The sequence below is a fragment of the Protobothrops mucrosquamatus genome, unplaced genomic scaffold (assembly GCF_001527695.2).
Source record: "Protobothrops mucrosquamatus isolate PMUCROS unplaced genomic scaffold, P.Mucros_1.0 scaffold3618, whole genome shotgun sequence".
NCBI lineage: Eukaryota > Metazoa > Chordata > Lepidosauria > Squamata > Viperidae > Protobothrops > Protobothrops mucrosquamatus.
Window position 1 is genome coordinate 76,046 of NW_015389581.1, and position 20,808 is coordinate 96,853.

Sequence of the window (20,808 nt, forward strand, 5' to 3'; positions counted from 1 at the left end):
GGTTCATGGTGCCGGCCTGGGGGGGGAGGGGAGGCGCAGGGTGGTGGGCGCTGGCGCGGGGAGCCCCCCCCGGAGGCGCCCCCGGCCAGGCTCCTGCAGCGCGGCCCACCTGGCAGGGAGGTTGTGGGGGGAGAGCGGCGGGGGGGGGAGGAAGGCCGAAGGGGCTCCGCCGCTCGCAGCACGAGCGCTGCTCCCCCCCCGCAGGCAGAGCACCCCCAATCCCCCGCCCCCGCCCCCGCCCCCCTTAGGTCAGCTTACCTAGAGCGCCCGGGTACCAATCCTGCGCATGCGCGAGCCGAGGTCGCCCAGCCGCTAGTATCGGAACCCTGCGATTGCGGCGTCTCTACGCATGCGCGCCTTTCCGTGCCAGAGTCGAGCCGAGCCGAGACGGGCGTTTCTGGCCATAGACTCCGACTTAGCCTCATCCGAAGACGGCGAATTCCGGGTTCCTTTCTTTCTTTTTGGCTTCCGTCCGGGCTTGCCGTGGGGCGAGAGGCGCCACAGAGGATGGGGTTGCAGGCCTGATTCCCGTTTCAACAGCGGCCTTCTGGAAGCCCCCTCTGAAGGGCGTGTTTGGATCCCTAGGACCGACTCGGTTCAGCGCAGAGTGGAGAACCAGTCGAGGGGCTACGCGAGGCAGCCCTCCAATGGAGCCACAGCAGGGGACGCTTCTCTGACTCCGGTTCAGCACCTCGTGAGAACCCAGCCAGCATTCCGCGACGCCCCCGTCCCGGCTTCACGCAACCTCGTCAGTTTTCACTGAAAGCTCTTGGGCAGCTGACAGGGCGGCGCGCGGCCTTCTCTGCACTGTTCGTAGCTCTACCGCCTTACATTCCCCGCAGAAGAGCGCCCTCTGGCGAGGCGGCACCAGGTAAGAGTCGAGGCTTTCGCCCGCGATTGGCCTTCTCCCTCGAGTGGGCGGGGCCTCGCAGATGGTCTGGTCCAGGGTTTCTCGGCGATGGGCGGGCTTCAACGTCCAGCCTGCTGGGTGAGGAATCCTGGGAGTTGAAGTCCAGGCATCTTCACATGGGCAAAGTTGAGAAACACTGATCCAATATCTCAGGGGTTGCCATAAAGAAGAGGGAGTCAAGCTATTTTCCAAGGCGCCTGAAGGCAGGACAAGAAGCAACGGGTGGAAACTAATCAAGGAGAGAAGCAACCTAGAACTAAGGAGAAACTTCCTGACAGTGAGAACAATTAACCAGTGGAACCACCTGCCTCCAGAAGCTGTGGGTGCTCCAACACTGAAAGTTTTTAAGAAGAGACTGGACAGCCATTTGTCCGAAATGGTATAGGGTTTCCTGCCTGAGAAGGGGGTTGGACTAGATGACCTTCAAGGTCCCTTCCAACTTTACTACTACTACTACTACTACTACTACTACTACTACTACTACTGTTGGAAACGTGATTAAAATACCAACAAAATTGGATTGGTAAGAAAAAGAGTTTATTCTGCAGAAAATAGAAAAGCAGTTTGCAAAGTGCGGTGGATCCTGGTGAGAGACTTCAACAGGAAGTTCTAATCCCAGAGACCACACCAAAATATTCAAACTCACAACATTATATACACTCCTATCGCGACGCCCCCATNCACTAGGGCACGTTTCCTGATGTCCAACCCAATTTGGCTTCCTTTGGGCGTTTCTTTCACGTCTTTGGGAAACCTCTGAAGGGTTCTGACCTGGCTTCCACAGATGCTGGGAAATAGCTCTTCTGGCTTCCCCCAATTGTTCCTCCTCCAAGCCAAACACATCTAAAGCCTCTAATTGTTCTCCTTCCTTCCTCCTAGGACTCCTCTGGACGTCTGTAGTTGGTCACTGCCCTTCCTGAGTGGCAGAACTCAGAAGTGGGTAGTGGTTTAAGGGCTGCTATCACATTTGCCTTGTGTTGGAATTCAGTGTGTGTTTTGCCCCTTGATCGTCCCAGCCATGCAGTCTCGATCCTTGGGATGTTGTGACCAAGATGACCTCTTACCCCCTTAAGTGTAACTCACTCACCCTTGTATTAAATTTGTTTGCTGGGGATGAAACATCTTGATCAGTAAAGATTCTCAGTCCCCTGAAAGTAATCAGAGAATGTTCACATCTTGTAATCAACTCATGCAGCAGTTTGTCAGTAACATTCAGGGTATCAAAGGGGTGGGAAAGACCTTGGAGATCATCTAGAACAGCCCCTTCTTGTAATGTACTGCCACAATTGACCATCCAGCCTCCATTTGAGCACCTGAGAAGTTATTCTATGTTCTAAGTCTGACTAGTGCAGAATAGCAAGGAACAACACTAAACTCAAGGATCACATGTTGTTTATTTGCAGCTGAATCACTCTTTTGGTTTCTGTGCACCTTGGGATTTAGCACGACATCCAGATCCTTTCTACAAGCAATCTAACCAGTGCAGTCACCTCATGCCTTTGATATTTTTTATTAAATTTATATCCTGCCCATCTCATTGCCATGCAATGTTGGACAGTATTTTTCCTATACGAATAGAGGGCTGCAGGTTTGTCCTGGTCAAACTCCATTTTGCAGCTACTGTCCATTATTCCAACTTCCTGGATTCTCTGGAATCTTGTTACAGACCTCCAAGGTGTTTGTCCTCCTCCCTATTTCCTAGACTGGAGCCACTCAGTGCTTTCATCCAGCTTCACACAGAGCCAGGGATCTATAAACCAGCTTTGAACAGCAAGGAGGAAGAGCATAAAATGACCCTCTTTGCATGCACAGGTAATCCTGCAGCCTCTATTCTGACCCCAGAGAAAGTCAAGTCATGTACCCTCAAACAAACAAAATCATATGCTTTTAAATATTGTGTGAATGCAATTCCTGTCCAAATCACCTACAGGGTATCTCTGTCTTGTCTGGATTTAGTTTCTTGGATTATCCCTCATCCAGCCAATCCCCAGCTGTTTCCTGAGGATGCTGCAAAGAAACAGATCCAGTGCCCATGCATCCTAAGAGCCCTCATGTAGGACTGGTATAGCTAGGTTTAGCCAGAGAAACCCCGTGTAGTTGAAAAACCTCAGTTGCGTTCTTAGAATGTTTTCGTAGTTGAAAAACCTCAGTTGCGTTCTTAGAATGTTTTCCCTTTGGGCGTCTCATTCTTGGGCCTCATAGCCTTGTCCTAAAGGATAGCCTTATCGGTAGCCTTATCAAGGGACTCAGTATGAGGCCAGCAGTTGTTTCTCTGCTATCTAACTTCCCCTTTCTGTCGCAGATAAATTAGCTAGGAAGTTTGCATACTTAATTACCAGCTTTGTCAGTTAGGGGCAGAAAGGTGAAGGCGTTAATATTTTAATCACAGAGTCATAGGGCTGGAAGGATTTTGGAAGTCTTCTTGTTCCTGTTTAAGGCAGGAAACCTTATTCCGTCCTGGAGAAATGGTGGTCCAGTCTATTGAAAACCTCCAGTGATGGTGTACCAACTCTGGGAGGCAAGTTGTTCCATTGATTAATCATATCAGGAAGTTGTTCCATTGATTAATCATATCAGGAAATTCCTCATTTCCAAATTGGATCTTACATCAGGTACAGAAGGAGCTGACTTAGCCAAACTTCACAGGTTTTTCTGGCACAAAGAAACAAAAGAACAATAATTTGAAGGGACATATTGTGAGGAAGAGTTTGTTAAAATTTGGAATCTCTTGAGAATGAAGGTAGTAGATCCAGTGATTTTACTAAGAGCATCATCATCAAATGCCTTTTTAATTCCAAGATAACAATTGCAAGTTTACAATAGAGTAAAAATAGAGCAAGAATTGTTGTAGTGAAAGTAGGAATCAATCATGCTTAAAATATCTACTTGCTGGAAGAATCAAAGTGATTTCAAGAAAGATCCTATGAAAAAAATGACACAATTCAAAACACTTATATGGAATCAAGAAAATGTATTTGGATATGTTTATAAGCTATTGGAATATAACAAGGAGACAACATATTCAAAATTGTAAATAAAAATTGTATGATAAAATGGACGCAAAATTTCAACAAACTAATTACAAAGAAACAATGATAACAGCTATGGAAAAAAATCAATTAAACTCACTCCAAGTTATGATTTGAGGCCAAATTGCCACAAGATGCCTTATGGAAATGCCTTAATAAAAATATATTAATTTATTAACTGCATTTTTATCCCACGTTTATTACTTTAGAAGTAACTCAAGGCAGCAAAGATATGTAATGCTCCTTCTTATTTTCTTATCATATGCGATCATATTTTTACCATCATACGTGGTGGTCATGTAAAAAAAAAACCCTCAAAAGTAATGTAGAAAAATAAACAAACATATTTTTAAATTTGAACTTAAATCAGAAGTATTTTTATTTGGAATAATTCCAGAGAGGATGGATGAAAACGATCAGCTTACCAAAATACATGAACAATTTTTTCTCAATATTGGAAAAGTAAATCCTTGCCCACAATACTAGACCGAGAGAGCAAAATCAGAAAAAAAAATGCAGCAATGGCAAACTGCGTATATAGGTAACACAAGTTTAACCAAGATAAGCCGGAATGACTCCTGCAATGACAGGTTTAAACACTTGGAAAGGAGCTTCTAAGAAAACGGCACAAGAGACACAAGGAAGAAAAGAGACAATGATTTAATGTAGGGGTCCGCAACCTTGGCAACTTTTAAGACTTGTGGACTTCAATTCCCAGAATTCCCCAGCCAGGAATTGTATCCATTTAATGCAGGGGTCCTCAACCTTGGCAACTTTAAGATTTGTGGACTTCAGCTCCCAGAATTCTGGGAGTTGAAGTCCACAAGTCTTAAAGTTGCCAAGGTTGAGGACCCCTGAATTTAATGGATACAAGAAATAACTTTTCATCTTCAAAGAAAAAAGCAAATAATCTGAGTAGCAATTGGGACCAATGGAAGGGAAAGAGAAAATGTGCGATTCAAGGCAGTTCCTTTGAATTCGTTTGAATTCAATTTCCTATCTTGCTTAAAGCGCTTTTAGGCATCTATATTTTTTATAATACCGTATGCATCTAATATAAAATATCCCCGCACCCGCGGAGGAACCGGACTGGGTGGAGGAGGCCGGCCAAATCGGGAGAGGGTCCCGGGGCCCCCGCGCCCACCTCCCGCACATCACCGACCAAGTCGAGGCAATCGGCCAGCCGGGACGGGTGGGGGTCTGCTGGACGCCCCGCATCGATTCTGCGGGGCTGGCGGAGCTTCATCTGCAGAAGCCTCGCAGCCCGGGCGGGGGTCGGCAGGCCGGCGAGCCAGCCCCCCAACCCTCCTGGAGTCCCCCGCGCCGGGTCAGCCTTGGGGACCGCCCGCCCGCCCCTGCGCTCCCCCCCCGGCTGGACTCGATGGGGCTCAGCTGGGGAGCCGGGGGGCTCCGGCCCAACCTGGAGCAAGGCAGGACGCAGCCCACCCCCTTTGCCGCCAGGTCGGATCCCAGCTTGGAGGAGGCCGAGCTCGGCGGATGCGCACGGAGGTAGGCTGCCGCTGAGCGGGGAGGCTCCACCGAACAAGCCCGCGCCGCCGCCGGGCCAGTCCAGCCGGGGGCGCGGACTCCGCCGGGCTCGCGCTCCTCCTGCCGCCTTCCAGGGCGGGGCGGCGGCTGCTTCTGCCGGGCTGCTCCGCCCTCGAGCCGGCTCCCGCCGCAGCGCCGACCGAGCCCGGAGCGCAGCCGCCTCCGCCGCATCTGCGGGCTGCACCTGCAGCGGCTCAGGTAGGGCTGCGGCAGCGGCGCAGGGTTCGCGGGGCGCCGGTTGGCGGCGCGGGCCCTCTCGAGGGGGGGGGCTGGCTGGCTGGCTGATCGGTGGCGCCCCCGCGCCCGCCAGAGCAGGCGAGGAGGGGGAGAAGCGCCGGGGGCGGCAGCTGCGCGGAGACGCCCGGGGAGGGGCGGCAGGTGCCAGCCTTCTAACGGCCTGGAGCTGAGCGCGGGGGCGGCGGAGTCGAGGAATCCCCGGAGGGGAACCGGCGCCTCGCGGCCGCCGCCGCCTCCTCTTCTCCCGCCGCCGCTGCTGCCGCGGGGCCTCTTTCTGGACCTGCCGCTCTGCGTTGCGCTAGGCGCCCCCGGGCTCCCTGCTGGCGCTCCCGGCCAGCGCTGGCCGGCTGGGCTGTTCTCCGCGCGGCGCCCCCGTTGCAGCCCCACGGCCGGCCGCAGGTGAGCAGGCGGGGCGGTGGGCGCCAGAAGGGCGGATCCTTTCGGGGGGGGCGCCCGCGGGGGCTTGAGAGTCCCGTGGGGCGGCCCCCTCCCCAAACGCAGCCCCCTCCCGGCTCGCTGGGGCGTCTGGAGCCGCCCTCCGTGCGCGACCTGGGGAGCGCCGGGGGCCGTCGGAGCCTGCTCCCCCGGCCTGGCCTGGCCGGGTCGGGGTCGGCTGCTTGGGGTGGGGGGGCCGTTGGGGCCGCGTGCGCCGAAAGAGCCGCCCCTGCGGATCCACCCGAGGCTACTTCCTTCGCCGGCCGGAGGGGCTGGGTTTTGCTGAGCGGTTCCAACGTCTTCAGATGCGCAAAGGGCGCGATTGCGCCTGGCTCAGGAGCCTCGGCTCCCCCCCTCCCTTGTTTATTTATTTATTTATTGAATTTATATACCGCCATGTGAATCACATGGTCACTGAGTGAACCCAGCTTCCCCCGTTAGATTTTGCTTGTTGGAAACTGGATGCAAAGCTCGCAGATGGCAGGCGTGTCACCTCAGGATGCTGCAGCCACCCAAAATATATGCCAGTTGCCACGATCCTGTGACCGCGGGGAAGGTGTAACCTTCATCACTGGGAGGGCTGGTCATAAATTTTATTCAGTGCTGTTGTAACTTTGAACGGTCACTAAATGAATGGCTGCAAGTCAAGGGCTGCCTGTTGGTGGTACAAGGCCATATATGTAGCTTGTTTATCCTCGGTTTAGTACGTTGTGCCCACCCAGCCACTGTGGTGTGCAAGTAAGTGGTGTATATCAGTCAGACATCATCAACTGGCTTGGCGTCATGTGAATGTTCAGCTTTGGGTACATGTGGACCCTGTCTGGGCTGCTCAGTGACTCCCCTGGTTTTGAGCACCTTCATGTGCTCAGCTTCTGAGGACCCCTCTCTTCTCCCCCCTCACTGCAAGGGGCCAAACGGGCAAAGCTCAGAGGCACAGGAGTGAGTTATGGGCCCTGCAATGCACGGGTGAAGTGGCCCTGAATGGGTCCTTTCTGGACTGGTTCATCTCCTGGGCGCTCAGCTTGAGGAGGGGGTCCAGAGACCCGGAGCCAGGACCCGAAAGGGTGCAGAGACCTGGTTCTACTCAGCACTGCAGGGGGGCCTTTCCTGGGCACCAACCCAGCTCCCTGAGGCACTTCAGAGCCTCCTTTTAACCAGCGGATGAGCATCCTCCAATACTTGAAGGGCTGTCACAGGGAAGAGAAGATCCATTTGTTCTCCATAGCATCTGAGGGCAGGACAAGGGGTGGAAGCTCCTCAGAGGAAGATGCAACCTGGAAATGAGGAGGAATTTTCTGGCAGTAAGAATGATTAATCAGTGGAACAGTTTGTCTCCCAGAGTTTTGGTTGCTCCATCACTGGAATTTTTTTCAAGAAAAGATTGAGAGTCACTTGTCCGGGATGGTATAAGTACTGCTGCCTTGAGCAAGAGGGTTGAACTAGAATAGATGACCTCCAAGTTCCCCCCCCCCTCCTAGTCGTCTGATTCTTTGAGTCCATCTACCTGCTACTCCAGCTGCTCAGCACTCTTTAGATCAGTGGTTCTCAACCTTTTTAATGCCGCGACCCCAACCGGTCGTAAGTCGAGGACTAAACCGGTCGTAAGTCGAGGACTAAACCGGTCGTAAGTCGAGGACTAAATCGGTCGTAAGTCAAGGACTACCCAACCGGTCGTAAGTCGAGGACTTTCCCTGCCCGGGAGCGCCGCGCATGCGTAGTTCTGCCCCCTGCGCCGGCCGAGGCGTAGCTGGCAAGCGGCAGAGACGGAGCAGGCCGACCACCAGCTGGCCCAGCCCAAGGGAGGTAAGGCACTCGCCGGAAAAGGGGGGAAAAATGGCGGACAAAAAAAATGGCGGACAGCCTTGCTTGGCGACCCCCATGAAATGGTCGATCGACCCCAAATGGGGTCCCGACCCACAGGTTGAGAACCACTGCTTTAGATTCCCATCAACTGCCCTTGGACAGATTTCCTGTGCAGAGAGCTAGTGGAGAAGCGGGGGGGGGGGGTAGCTGCCCCTCCCTTCTGAGACCTCGGCCACACTTATGGGACCCAGGGCCGAAGATCTTCGAGGTATCTTCAGGGCTTTACTGTCTCCGCCAAAGCAATAAAGAAGGAACGTGACTAAATCGACAAGGTACAAATGCCCTTCACCGGTTTAACTCCAGTTCCATTAAAAAGCAAGCCCTTTGCTGGGCCGCGTGCCACCCCAAATTTGAAATTGCAGGGAAAGGACTATTTCATTGAAAGAGTGGAAAGGATTTCCTGACGGAGACAGGTTTCAACAGGTGCAGTGCTAGGCTGCCTCCTGTGTTCCGCTTCCTTGCCGGCAGTCTTCAGACATAGCCGTCTGTCCAGAATGCACCAAGAAGGGGGTGGACTCAATGACCTTTGAGGTCCCTTCGAAATCTGTGATTCTATGCAAATTCCTCCCAGCTACTTGGTGCTGTTCCAAACGTTTCCTCTTTGCTTAAGCTGTCGTCATCTGCCTTGATTGTGATTTTTTCCCCTTTCTGCATAGGTTGTAGCAAAACAGGAAATGTCTCTTTTTTCCTAATTCAGGGTTAGCAAAACCTGATCACCTTGCCTGGCTAGTGAAACACATGCCAAAGACTAGCTTTCTTGAACCCTTTGTTAAACAAGAGGAAACGCTGTTCCTCTTAGCAAGGATAGTCTTGGCCCAAAGCACCTGTACGGTTTACATTTTTTCAGCCCCATGACAACAACCAAAGAGCGGCAGCATCACATTTAATAAAAGAAATGACACACCCTTGGCTGACCCCAGAAATAAAGTGCCCTTACATGGATGGAGACTAATCAAGGAGAGAAGCAACCTAGAACTAAGGAGAAACTTCCTGACAGTTAGAACAATTAACCAGTGGAACAACCTGCCTCCAGAAGCGGTGAATGCTCCAACACTGGAAGTTTTTAAAAAGAGACTGGACAGCCATTTGTCTGAAATGGTGTAGGGTTTCCTGCCTGAGCAGGGGGGTTGAACTAAATGACCTCCAAGGTCCCTTCCAACTTTTTATTATTGTTGTTGTTGTTGTTGTTGTTACATTGGGCACCCTCTGTATCCAGCTAAAAGTTTATGGTAGCTTGACAGCTGAGCCCGCCTCTTCTACTGCTGGTTGAACTTTTCTGTCGTTCTCAGATTACTACTGGAGAGCCCACGTGTGCAAAAAACAAGCTGGGGGTGCTGTCTCTTGTATTCAGCTGGTTGGCAACAAAAGAAAGCAAAAAACCAGAGTCTGGAAATTGATGGAAACTGCTAGCCAGGTTTTGTTTCTGCAAAACAAAAGCACCAGGGTAATGTAGACGGGTGGACTTCAACTCCCAGAATTCCCCAGCCAGCATAGTTAAGAGCCGTGGTGGCACAGTGGTTAGAATGCAGTATTGCAGGCTAATTCTGCCCACAAACCAGGAGTTCGATCCTGACCAACTCAAGGTTGACTCAACCTTCCATCCTTCCGAGGTCGGTAAAATGAGGGCCCAGATTCTTGGGGGCAAAATGCTGGCTCTGTAAACCGCTTAGAGAGGACTGCAAAGCACTGTGAAGCGGTAGAGAAGTCTAACTGGCTATTGCAAGTTACTAAGGCTGAGAAATACTGTACTACACAGTCAACAGCAAAACAACTACATCTAAAACTAGAAAGAAAAACTGCAGAGAAAAAGGAAGCTTTGAGTGCTTCATCCTGGCCCTACTCACCCCATAAAATCACTCTCAGATTCCTCCCAAGATTCTGTTCCTGCCCAAATCCAAATATTCTGAAATTTTCTTCTGCCAGACCATGGTCCATCTGAAATTATTTGGCAGAAGTTCCGGAACGTGTTTTTTATTTGGGGGTTTGAAAGCAAACCTACGTTTTGTTTCGTGCACATGGCTGGTTGGTACTGCTCTGTTCCTGAGAAATCCTGCTCTGTCACTGAGAAATCCTGAACCTGGCACTTCTGGGTTTTTGGAGTGTTAACTGGGTTTAAATTGGATTTAGCCTCACTTTGCACAGAGGAGGTTCCTGCTGACATGGGGTCATTTCAGTTTCAGGACTGGAGGAAAAGGATAGTTATGCTGCGTTCTCCAGAAGAATGGTTAAGCTCATGTTTTTCTAACAGTTTCCTCCTTTATTCTTTTCCCCCCCCAAATGGACAAATGCAATGGGATTATGTGATTATAGAAATATTACTGCTATTTTCCATTATAGCATCATATGTCTATAATCATATAATCCCATTGCATTTGTCCATTTGGGAAAATAAGTTTTTATAATCTGAAAGGATTTAATGTCTTGGAGAATGGAGAGAATGGAGATCGGCTGAGTATTGATCCACTGGTTGGAATAGAAATTGACTGACTGGCAGGTCACCCAAGCTTGACAGTGGACTATAAACAACGGAGAGAATGTAACTATACCTAAAAAAAAAAAAGGCGATCTCTGTTTTGCTTAACTAGATATGTTCATAAATCCAGCAAACGGAGAGGAACTTCTGGCACAGCCTGGATTCAGAGGCAACGAAATCTCTGCTGCTGGTAAAGTTCACGAGAGAAAGCAGGGAGAGTTGCCCAAGTCAGAAAATCGTCAGAGAAGGAGGGCCCGGGCTGCAACCGGCAGCTGTTTCAACACCAGGCGTCACTCAGGCGCAACCTGGCTAGGAAGAACATGGTGGGCATGGATCAGTCGGAGCCCCTCTTGCCCTCTGCAAGGTGCATCTGGGAGTTTCTGCGCCCTCCAGTCCTCAGCCCCCTCGGGGGGGGGTGTCCCAAAGTCCAAATCTCAAGAGGCAGTGAGCTCTGATTTTCCACCACGGCTCTCGTTGCTGTTCCAGATATTATGGATTTGGTGGCTGGGTTTGCTTTGGGCTTAGTTGCTGATTTATGTTTTGTTGCATGGTTTGATTGCTAAGCTAGGTGTTGACCTAGGATGGGGTTGAAATGCAGTCAGGAGGGGGAAATGGAGGCTGAAACTGCTCCGAGCTTGTGAAGCAGGAAAAAGCAAAGTCCGATTCCTTCTTGACATGCTAAATTGTGTTTTTGTAGAGTGTGGTTCTAGGTTGTGTCTTGAGTTTAAGAATCCTTTTCTTGTGGATTAGGTTAGTTTGTGCTCTGAAGTCAGAACGAAAGACTTAAGCCACCTCTGTGAGGGGCAAGGGTTGGGCCAGAAGATATAATTCTAAGCAGCACTTGATGAAAAATACTTTAATTACTGTCTACCTGTTTAAAGTAGCAGCAACGACTTAAATACCTCAGGGAAATGCTCTTATTATTTATATTTCCTTAAAAATAGCAGTGTATAATATTTTGCAGCATCTTTTCTGCCAAAGCTTGTGCAATACTAAATGAGAGGTTTGGTCTCTCAAACCAGGAGACTGTGAGTTCTAGTCCTGCTTTAGGCATGAAGACCGGCTTGGGTGAATTTGGGCCCAACCTACCTCACAGGGTTGTTGTGGTGGGGAAAGTAGGAGGAGGAAAGTGTGTTGGATCTGTTTGCCTCCTTGAGTTGTATATAAAAATAATAAAGGCAGGATATTAAATGCATGTGCAGGTACGTAGGTGTCTGCTGGTCTTTTAGGTGCCCCCAACAAAAATCACAACCGAATAAAGATTTCAGAGCCCGGGAAAGGCAGCATTTCTGTAGTTATGAGAACCAGTTTGGTTTAGTGGTTAAGGCAGCAGGCTAGAAACTGGGAGACTGTGGGTTCTAGTCCCGTCTTAGCTATGAAGCCGGCTGGATGACCTTGGGTGAGTCACACTCTCCACCCAACTCCCAGGATTATTGTTGTGGGGGGGAAAGGAGGAAGGTGTATTGGATATGTTTGCTGCCTTGGTTTATTTGTAAAAATAATTAAGACAGAAAATGAATGAATGAATGAATGAATGAATGAATGAATGAGAAAGAAAGAAAGAAAGAAAGAAAGGACACACACACACACACACACAGAGAGAGAGAGAGAGAGAGAGAGAGAGACAGGGAGAGACAGGGAGAGAGAGAGGGAGACAGGGAGAGAGGGACAGAGGGAGAGAGAGAGGAGAGAGAGGGAGAGAGAGAGAAGGAGAGAGGGAGAGGGAGAGGGAGGGAGAGAGAGAGAGAAAGAGAAAGAAAAAGAAAGAGAAAGAAAGAAAGAAAGAAAGAAAGAAAGAAAGAGAGGAGAGAGGGAGATAGAGAGAGGGGGAGAGAGAAGGAGAGACAGAGAGAGGGAGAGAGAGAGAGAGAGAGAGAGAGAGAGAGAGAGAGAGAGAGAGAGAACAGTGCTGGGGCAGCTCCTCCACGATCCTCAGGTCTCCAATAGGAATCAGATCCAGTAGGTCACTCTTCGAGATGGTGCCTTTTCTTGATTTTGCCAGCCAGATCCACCTCCAGCCCCATGGTTGTGATCCACCCAGCCATATGGGAGTTGCAGTTCAAGACATCTGTAAGGAGTGCCTGGTGGGGAAGGTTGACTTCTGTGCCAGGATCCTTGGCTGACCTTGAGTGGGCTGCCCCTTTGCTCCCCTTCTCTTTGCAGGATGGCGTTTCACCGCAGCCAGAAGCTGAACCTGCTGCGTCTTGCGGTCCTCCTGACGGTGGCACTGGCCGGCATCAAGTTCTTCTTCCGAGACAGGTTGGTGCCAGGCGTTGGCGGGCGCAGACTCTCCCTGCGACCTCTCCGGAGATGGTCTCTCTTTGGATACTCTGCTGGTTTCCTGGCTGTGAAAAATGAAACACAAATTATATCTGTTATCTAGACACGTGTTTATAATATTTTAGATTTTAGATTTCATAGTTTATGTTTTTATCTCTTGGGGTTGTTTTAATCAAAATCTGATGGGAATGTGCCATCTGAAAAAAAAAATCTCTTTTGGGTCTGGGTCAGCATAATGTTGGGGAGGTCCTAAGGGAGAATCCTTCCAACCTAGAACTAAGGGGAAACTTCCTAACAGTGAGAGCAATTAGCCAGTGGAATGGCTTGCCTTCAGAAGTTGTGGGTGCTCCATCACTGGAGGCTTTCAAGGAAAGATTAGAGAGCCATTTGTCCGGAATGGTATAGGGCAGGGGTAGGCAACCTTGGCTCTTTTATGACTCGTGGACTTCAACTCCCAGAATTCCTGAGCCAGCCTGGCTCAGCTTGGAAACCTCTCCCTTTCCCCTCAGCATGGCTGGCTCAGGAATTCTGGGAGTTGGAGTCCATGAGTCATAAAAGAGCCAAGGTTGCCTACTCCTGGTATAGATAGTCCTCGACTTACTGCCACTTGTTTAGTGACCATTCAAAGTTACAATGGCATTAGACAAAGTGACTTATGACCATTTTTCACACTTACGAGTATTGCAGCATCCCTGAGGTCATGTGATTTACATCCGGATGTTTGGCAACTGACTCACATTTATGACGGTTGTAGTGTTCCAGGGTCACGTCATCCCCTTTTGCGACCTTCTGACAGGCAAAGTCAACGGGGAAGCCAGATTCACTTAACAACCGTGTTACTAACTTAACAATTGCAGTGGCTCACTTAACAAGTGCGGCAAGAAAGGTTGTAAAGTGGGGCAAAACTCGCTTAGCTTGCTTAGCAATGGAAACCTTGGGCTCAGTTGGTGACGTAAGTCGAGGACTACCTGTATGCACAGTCTTTCCAATTTAGTCAGGTCCGTTTGCACATCGTGCGCCGGGCAAGAGGTTCCTGGTGCCTATATTGTATTCTTGCCCACAGGCTCTTAACGCCCCAGGCTCTTGGGGTATTTTTCCTGGAGCTAAGCCTCCTCTCTGTTCCTCATTGCAGCTTCACGCTGGACCAGCGCAGGGAAGTTGGGGGGGAAAGCCACTTTTGGGGCAACGCCCAGGACGTGAAACAGCCAGCCAACACTCAGCCCCGATCGTCGGGGCACCTGGAACGCCAGGTAGCAGCTGGAGCGGCTGGTCTGGAGCCGAAGAAACTGCCCCATCGGGACTTCAGCTCCACGCAGATGCGGTTGGTCCATCTGGACCTCAAAGGGGCAGCTCCCAAAGTATCCTACCTGGAGCAGGTGAGTTGCAATGTGAGCAGGACCCCAGAAAGCGGGATTGTATCTAACCTTCATTTCCAAGCAGCCAAGACAGTGATGGTGAACCTCTGGGGCTCAGCCTTGTCAAACATTCAGAAAATGCCTAACTTGACTGGGCTGCTGTGTCCCTCCCCCAACAAAAGATAAACAATTCTTTCCGTATTTATTTGTTGAAAAAAATACAGTTCAGTCGTATGTGGTGCTATGTATTATATAAAGAAACATCAAATAATAATTATTCTTCTTGTGCCATATCTGTTATCGGACGTTGGCGATCCTGTTTTTATCAGCAGCCGCGCGAAAAAGTGCTGCTGAGTTTTGTCGAAACTAGTCCCTTAGATTACAAAAACGAAATACAGGTAAAACAAACTTATTTTGGGAGTTGTGCTTTCGAGAATAGTTGCTGTCAGGTGTCGATGAACACTGTTGTGTCACCAAAACATGGCTTGTCACGCATGTCATTGGTCTGCCATCCCCTTGCTAAGAGCTACTTGTTCTACAGACAGTTGTTTTGTGGCACTTTTGTGCCTCCCCAGTCAGTGTGGATTCCTTATGACTGTCTGGATAAGTCTCCACAGTTTCCCTGGCAGCCTTTTTGACATTCCCTTCCTCGTAGGACAAAGAGAGACGGATTGGGCCAAATCCTCCAACTGGTTTCATGCCCAAGGCAGGACTAGAACTCAGGTCCAGGCGGCTTTGACTACCACCAACTGCCTCTTAACAATAATCTATAATAGTAATAACATGACAGAATTCCCCCAAATGTCAATATATAGGTAGTCTTTGACTTATGGCCACAATTGAGTCCAAAATTTCTGTTGTTAAGTCAAACATTTCTTAAGTGAGTTTCGCTCCATTTTACGACCTTTCTTGCCACAGTTGTTAAGCGAATCACTACAGTTGATGAGTTAGTAACCTGGTTGCTAAGTGAATCTGGCTTCCCATTGACTTTGCTTATCAGAAGGTCGCAAAAGGGGATCACGTGACCCCATGACACAGCAACGGCCATAAGTTTGAACCAGTTGCCAAGCATCTGAATTTTGATCACGTGACCATAAGGGGATGCCGCACCGATTGTAACTGTAAAAAATGGTCCTAAGCCACTTTTTTCAGTGCCGTTGTAATTTTGAACAGGAACTAAATGAGCAGGTGTTAAGTTGAGGACTATCTGATACCCAGGTTTTGCAGAACAGAAATTAATTATGGGAGACTTAACTCCCAACCAAATTCTGTCCTGGCTAAATTCCTTTGGGGTTGCAGACCTTCTCAAGATGGTCTGTGCAGTCGCCAGGACTAGAAGCATCATTATGTGAAGTTTCAGTATACATTTATCAGTTACCTAAATAGGTTTTGCATCCAGGAATAAATTCTCCCTTTTGGCAATCGAGCTGCTGGGTGGGTGGAATGGAAGTGTCCAGCCACAGAAGCTGCATCGGTTGAATGGCGTGAAAACTGCTTCTGGGGTCTCTTGCTGGCAAGAGGGGAGGCTGAGAAGTTGCCAGTTGGGCCAAAGGTCTCCTGCAAGTGGCCGGGACCCCTTGTGGAACATGCCCTGGGCCAGTGGTGGCGAACCTATGGCACGCGTGCTAGAGGCGGCACACAGAGCCCTCTCTGTGGGCACGTGCGCCATGCCCCGGAGATGGCGACCGTCCTCTTCAACCAGCCGCCGAGGTCCACGTGGCTGGATGCATCCCAGCACCCATGCGCTTGCTGGCCTCTGTGTGCAGGGGCCGATGGTGTCAGGCAGCCGCCGCCCAGGCCCCTTCCTCGCCTTGCCCTGCAACAATGGCTCCCCCACCCTGCCTTGCCTTGCCTTGCCTCACCCTGCAGGACGAGCCTCCTGCCCACCACCCCACCTGCCAGAGATTTCCCCCAACCTTGCCCGGCCCCCACAGGCGTCCCTCCCCACGAGCAACATTGAGGTGATCACATCCACCTTGGCCACACCCACCCAATCTGCCATGACCACCACAGCCATGCCCACCCAGTGGGCCACGCCCACCTGACACCCAGCGATAAATAAGTGGGTTTTGGGTTGCAGTTTGGGCACTCGGTCTCTAAAAGGTTCTCCATCCCTGCCCTGGGCTGCTGGATGGGGGAAAGGGTTGAAAGGAGACGGCCTTCCGTCTTCCCTCCCTGCTGGATTCTGCTTTGCCTTCTCCCTGCTGAGCTGCTCTCACTGCCCTTGTGTGGCTCCTTCTGCACAGATCTTCCCGCTCTTCTCCAAGATGGGGGCCAACGGGGTCCTGATCGAGTACGAAGACATGTTTCCCTTCAAGGGAGAACTGGAGATCCTCAGGTCCCCTTATGCTTACAGGTAAAGCAGACTGGAGGGCTTTGGCAAGGGCTGGGGGGGGGGGATGGAGGAGCTAGGCCAGGTGTGGATCTGGCCCGCCAGGGAAGGGAAGACCCTCAAGCTCAGAAATGGTTCATGCAGTGTGCCCAGAGTAGCCAAAATGGCGGGGGGGCGGGGGGGCGGAACGACCCAGAGCTCATCTGCCATGTTCTCAGCTGTGTGGGGGCATCACATTTCACAATGGGCTGTGCAACCACCGATTTGGGTTAATGAGTAACCGGAAAGCCAAAAGTTCATTCCTTTGGTTGCGTCAAGTGTGTGTGTGTGTGTGTGAGAGAGATCTATTTGTTTCTTTACTACAAGGGGTGGGAGGTGCTGCATGCATCCAACCATCACCCTTTCAGGGCTGCCTGCATTTTGAGACGGGATGTGCATGTGTGTACTTAGTGAATTTGAGAAGCATTTTAACGAGCAAAATGGACGGAAACTGTGCAGGGGGTCAGGTCTCCCCTCCCCTCTCTTTAAAAAACTGACCTCTGCAGTCCCCCTTTGCAACCTGGCCTGCCCATGGCTAGCAGGTGGCTCTCTCGCTGTATCCCTTTTGTCAATGGAAATGGTGCCCCCCCTCCTGTCCTCCCTTCACCCCATTTCCTTCCTTCAGGGCCAGCTTTGATTATCCTGAGCTGTCATGGATTTGTGCAGGAGCAGGAGACTGAGTCTCTGATGTGCCCCCCTCCCTCAAGAGAATGGAATGGAATGGAATAGAATAGAATAGAATAGAATAGAATAGAATATAGAATGGAATGGAATGGAATAGAATAAAATTAGAATAGAATAGAATAGAATAGAATAGAATAGAATAGAACAGAACAGAATATAGAATAGAATAGAATAGAATAGAATATAACAGAATATAGAATAGAATAGAATAGAATAGAATAGAATAGAATAGAATAGAATAGAATAACAGGAAATAAAGAATAGAATAGAATAGAATAGAAATACTGGATTAGACTAGACTAGAACAGAACAGAACAGAACAGAACAGAGCAGAATAGAAATACTGGACTGCACTAGACTAGACTAGACCAGAACAGAACAGAACAGAACAGAACAACAGAACAGAATACAACAGAGCTGGAAGGGACCTTGGAGGTCTGGGCTGCCAGGGGCCAGAGTTTCTCATTGAGATGGGCAAAGCAATCCCTTTGGGTGGTCTAGCAGGCCCCCTCCCTCCCCTCTCGCCCCTGCTGGCTCAGTGCTGACTGCTGCTTTTCTCTCTTGACAGCGAAGAAGACATTGCGAAGATCCAGGAGCTGGCAGGCCTCAATAAACTGGAAATAATCCCCTTAGTGCAGACATTCGGGCACGTGGAGGTAGGAGCAGCCGGCTGTGCTTAATTTGTCCCCTGTGCACTTTTGAGGAATGCGCAAGGTCACAAGGCCGCCTGGCCTCTGTTTTTGCACACATATCGTGTTCACACTCTTTGATGTTTGCACGTGAGGCTTGAGTGAAATGGGCTCCAGCTGAGACAAGGAGGATGCGCAACTGTGGCTCAGCCGTGGCCGACAAATTGTTCTGGCGTTTCAACAACACACTGAAGCTGCCTACAGAATTAACCCACTTTCTGGTTTTGTGCAATCCATTCGACCATAAACTCAACCGAATAGGCTGGATTTGCCTAATATGCCCAGCCGCAACATCTAAACCAGCCCTAACTTGAACTCAGTTGGCTGATTCTTTGATTTAATTATCCTGATTTGGGGACAGTAGATTTTTATGGGTCACATTCTCTGATTTCACATGCTGATTTTCCTTTGGCAGTCTTCTTCTTCCACCTCTTGCTCCTTAAAATTTGTTGTGGGCCATTCAGGGCCAGAGTGAAGGTTATACTGTACAAAATCTATGTGATACCCTGATCGTGGGGACAGTAAAATAGGCTCACCCAAAAGCATGTGTGCCTTTTCATAAAGTTTGCTAGTTGGAAAAGGCTTTAGAAGACCCCTGAATTCTGTCCCGTAGAGCCATAAACCAAAGAGAAGGCCTGATCCTTCTACCCCATTTTGCTCTGGCCTGTGAATAAGACTGGTGGCCCCCCAACTAAACAAAGTAAGGTGTGGGTTCAGCCAGATGCTTCAGCCCTGGTTAGTCTGGAGATGGGCTGGGCACCTGAGCAAACAAACAAAGCTGGCTTTCTAAGCAGAGTGACAGCCCCTGATTCCCCAGTCTGAAGGGATAAACATAAGAGCAGCACCTCCAAGAACTAGACCCAGAAAAGGGTTTTATTTTTTTAATTTAACTTTCATTTATTTTCAGTATAAAAGGATGAAAAAGAATCTGCCATGAACAATTTAATACTGTTGGAGAGCCACAAGAACAGCTGATTGATGATAGTTTAGGGCAGGGGTAGGCAACCTTGGCTCTTTTATGACTGGTGGACTTCAACTCCCAGAATTCCCGAGCCAGCCACGCTGAGGGGAAAGGGAGAGTTTCCAAGCTGAGCCATGATGGCTCAGAAATTCTGGGAGTTGAAGTCCACGAGTCATAAAAGAGCCAAGGTTGCCTACCCCTGGTTTAGAGAAAGGTTATTTTTTATACAGGCAGTCCTCAACTTACATCCACAATTGAGCCCAATTTTTTTTTGGCTAAGTGAGACATTTGTTAGGTGAGTTTTGCCCCATTTTACGACCTTTCTTGCCATTGTTAATCACTGCAGTCGTTAAGTTAATAACAGATTTTAAAGTGAGTGTGGCTTCCCCATTGACTTTGCTTGTTAGAAGGTTAGTACGGTCAGTGGGAGGGGCAGATATGGTGGGAGCAGAGGACCATATCGGGTTTTGGGAGCACGCACACGCTGCTTACAAGCTTGTGGGTGCTCCGGTCCTCAGGGCTCTACCCGGCCTCCAGGGATCTTAGATCCTCGGGCCCGGGATCACCGGCTGATGTTATGCAACGCCAGGTCCGTGGTAAACAAGGCCCCCCTCATTCAAGATCTTATTCAAGAGGGGGGTGCGGACTTGGCAGGTATCACCGAGACCTGGCTGGGCGTGGAAGGGGGAGTGCCCCTCGTTGATATCTGCCCGCCGGGTTTCCAGGTATTCCATCAGCCGAGGACCCGGGGTAGGGGCGGTGGGGTAGCGGTCATTATAAGGGAGAGCCTATGCCCGAGGGAGACCACTGTGCCTCAGATAGACGGTGGAGAGTCCCTCCTTGTGAACCGGGGGCAAGGGGTACAAGTGGGTCTGTTGATTATATACCTGGCTCCCTGCTATGTATCAACGGCCCTGCCTGAGCTGGCTGACGTAATAGCCGGGGTGGCAGTTGAGACCCCCAGACTTATAGTCATGGGGGATTTCAATCTGCCATCGGCGGGCGAAACGTCGGCGGCAGCTCAGGAGTTCCTGGCTTCCATGACGGCCTTGGACTTGACCCAATTAGTTCATGCCCCCACCCACACGGGAGGACACACACTGGATCTAATTTTTGTCTCTGGCCAGTGGCAGAATGATCTGGAAATGGGGGAGGTGGTTATAGAGCCCCTGTCATGGTCAGATCATTCACTCCTTAGGATGGACTTCCGGACCGCTCCCCCCCGCCGCAGGGAGACGGAACCACTTAAATGGTTCCGTCCCAGGCGCCTGATGGACCCGGAGAGGTTCCTGACGGAGCTTGGGCCATATACGGAGGACCTAGTTCACGACTCGGCTGAAAATCTGGCGGCGGCCTGGGATGTGGCCGCTGCCGCAGCACTGAACCGAGTCGTGCCTTTGCGGCCTCTGACCCGGCGCAGATCTCAACTGGCTCCCTGGTTTACCGAGGAGCTGAGAGAGATGAAGCGCCGGAAAAGACGCCTAGAGAGCAGTTGGAGGACTACCCGAACCGAATCCGACCGAGCACAGGTAAGGATGCATGTTAGATCCTACCTAGTGGCGATGAGGGTGGCAAGGTCTAATTACTACTCCACCCTCATTGCGTCATCAGATAATCGCCCGGCCACCCTCTTCAGGGTGACCCGCTCTCTCCTTCAGTTGAGGGGGGGGAGGATCCCCTGGAGGGGAGGGCTGAGGACTTTGCCCAATATCTGTATGACAAAGTCGCTCGGATCCGAGAAGGCTTGGACTCTGACTGGGTGGCCCCGGGGGAGGAGACGGGAGCAGGTCTTGAGACTGTTATATGGGAGGAGTTTGACTCTGTGGCTCCCGAGGACGTGGACAGGATCCTGGGGAGGCTGAATGCAACCACATGTTTACTGGATCTGTGCCCCTCCTGGCTGGTATTGGCTGCCCGGGAGGGTACACGAGCCTGGCTCCAGGGAATTATAAACGCTTCTCTACGGGAGGGTG

General features: G+C 50.4%; 1 protein-coding gene across 1 annotated transcript in view; it reads left to right on the forward strand.

Annotated features, from left to right (window-relative positions):
• Positions 1-5,666: 5,666 nt before the first annotated feature.
• LOC107297966 (hexosaminidase D-like) overlaps positions 5,667-20,808 on the forward strand; it is a 37,815-nt gene continuing 22,673 nt past the window's right edge. Inside the window, exons 1-5 of the mRNA XM_015827329.1 lie at positions 5,667-5,685; positions 12,659-12,754; positions 13,908-14,151; positions 16,377-16,486; positions 17,754-17,841. Of these exons, the coding sequence (XP_015682815.1) occupies positions 12,660-12,754; positions 13,908-14,151; positions 16,377-16,486; positions 17,754-17,841 (537 nt within the window). The 5' untranslated portion in view covers positions 5,667-5,685; position 12,659. The remainder of the gene's footprint in view (positions 5,686-12,658; positions 12,755-13,907; positions 14,152-16,376; positions 16,487-17,753; positions 17,842-20,808) is intronic.